The sequence below is a fragment of the Geospiza fortis genome, unplaced genomic scaffold, assembly GCF_000277835.1.
Source record: "Geospiza fortis unplaced genomic scaffold, GeoFor_1.0 scaffold97, whole genome shotgun sequence".
Lineage (NCBI taxonomy): Eukaryota > Metazoa > Chordata > Aves > Passeriformes > Thraupidae > Geospiza > Geospiza fortis.
In genome coordinates this window covers 3878712-3880050 of record NW_005054343.1, presented here as the reverse complement: position 1 = coordinate 3880050, position 1339 = coordinate 3878712, and the positions used below count along the sequence as shown (strand labels likewise).

At 47.1% G+C, this 1339-nt stretch overlaps 1 protein-coding gene across 1 annotated transcript in view; it reads left to right on the top strand.

Annotated features, from left to right (window-relative positions):
- EDC4 (enhancer of mRNA decapping 4) overlaps positions 1-1339 on the top strand; it is a 29243-nt gene that overhangs the window by 15331 nt on the left and 12573 nt on the right. The window contains 1 exon segment of the mRNA XM_014307748.2: positions 1064-1165. Within this exon segment, the coding sequence (XP_014163223.2) occupies positions 1064-1165 (102 nt within the window).

The window sequence follows — 1339 nt, the reverse complement described above, 5'->3', positions numbered from 1 at the left end:
ACTTAGGCTGCTTAGATGGAGCAATCTGTTATGCTGGACCAGGGCTGGGTTTCATCACAGAATTAGTGCCCCGGCCTGGAGTAGGATGAGAGCAGCAAGAGGCATCTGGCATCTCCAGATTCCACTTAGGCTGGGGCTACAAGCACCATGTGAGCCTGCAAACACCTTCATTTTCAGCAGACTGGAAGGCTGAGAGGGTCAGTGTCCCTCAGGTAGTCCTGGACTGTTCACTCATCAGAGTTGCAGAGAAATGCCTCACCTTGTGCCTCCACAGCTGAGGATGTTGTTTCAGGAAACAGTCCCATCTGATGCCTCTGGGAGGTCATTAAGACTGTATTTCTACACAATATTTTTTCTTTTACTCATAATATGGACTTGAGAAAATACTTTTGTAGGAGTTTACAACTCCCCTCAATCCCATTCTGTCTTTGAATTCTTCTGGATGTCTTATATCAGAATACCAGATCAGCTATCTCTGACTGTGAGAGATTTCACCAGTGCTCACTTCTGTGTAAAGTCCTTCCTGCAAGCTGCATTCAGGCAGATCTAATTGACAGCCCAGAGGCATGTGCAGTTTGCTCTCAAAATCATTGTGATACTCAGACTGGATCCACTGTTACAGCCCTGTTAGAGCTGACCCATCAAATTCACACACTTCCTCAGACACTTTAAGGAACAAAGAAGCACTGATGATTTTTGGTTCAGTGATCAGTAGTAAATGAGGAAAAACAAACTTAAGGTGATGCTATTCATGGCAGTATGGTGTGCTGCCAGGTTTGAGTACCTGTCTTGTATGGATGTCTGTTGGGAGATTGTTGCAAGGTTACTACTTCAAGCATGGCTGAGTTGCTTCTCCCCTTTTGAGGCCCCAGAAAAGCACATGAACAAGTTCAAGTGCTTAGTGCTTCTACACAACACTGCCTCTTCCTGGATCTGTGGGATGAGTGTGGGGTTGATTTTTGTTACAGACTTCCTATCAGGATCTCTCATGAGACATGGAGAGAGTGGCTATCCAAGCTGAAAGAGACTTTCATGATGGTATTTTCTTTTTTCCCCTCTCTAGCCCAAGGGATGAGGTTGAAGAAAAGCACAAGAGTTCTTCCTACCATCGACACAGCTACCACCTTCTGCAGCATGACAGCCAGGATGCCAGTGCAGAGCAAAGGTACCAGAGTGCTCAGCCCCCTCTCTCACCCTGCATGGACTCAGCTCAGGCTGCATTTGTGCCTCTGTCCCCAGCCAGCCTTCACGTGTGGGGTGAATGTCCCTGCTTTGTCTCCTGACGTAATGGGGTTTGTAACCCAGCTTCCCTCATGTTCCAGTGACTTCAGCTCATCTC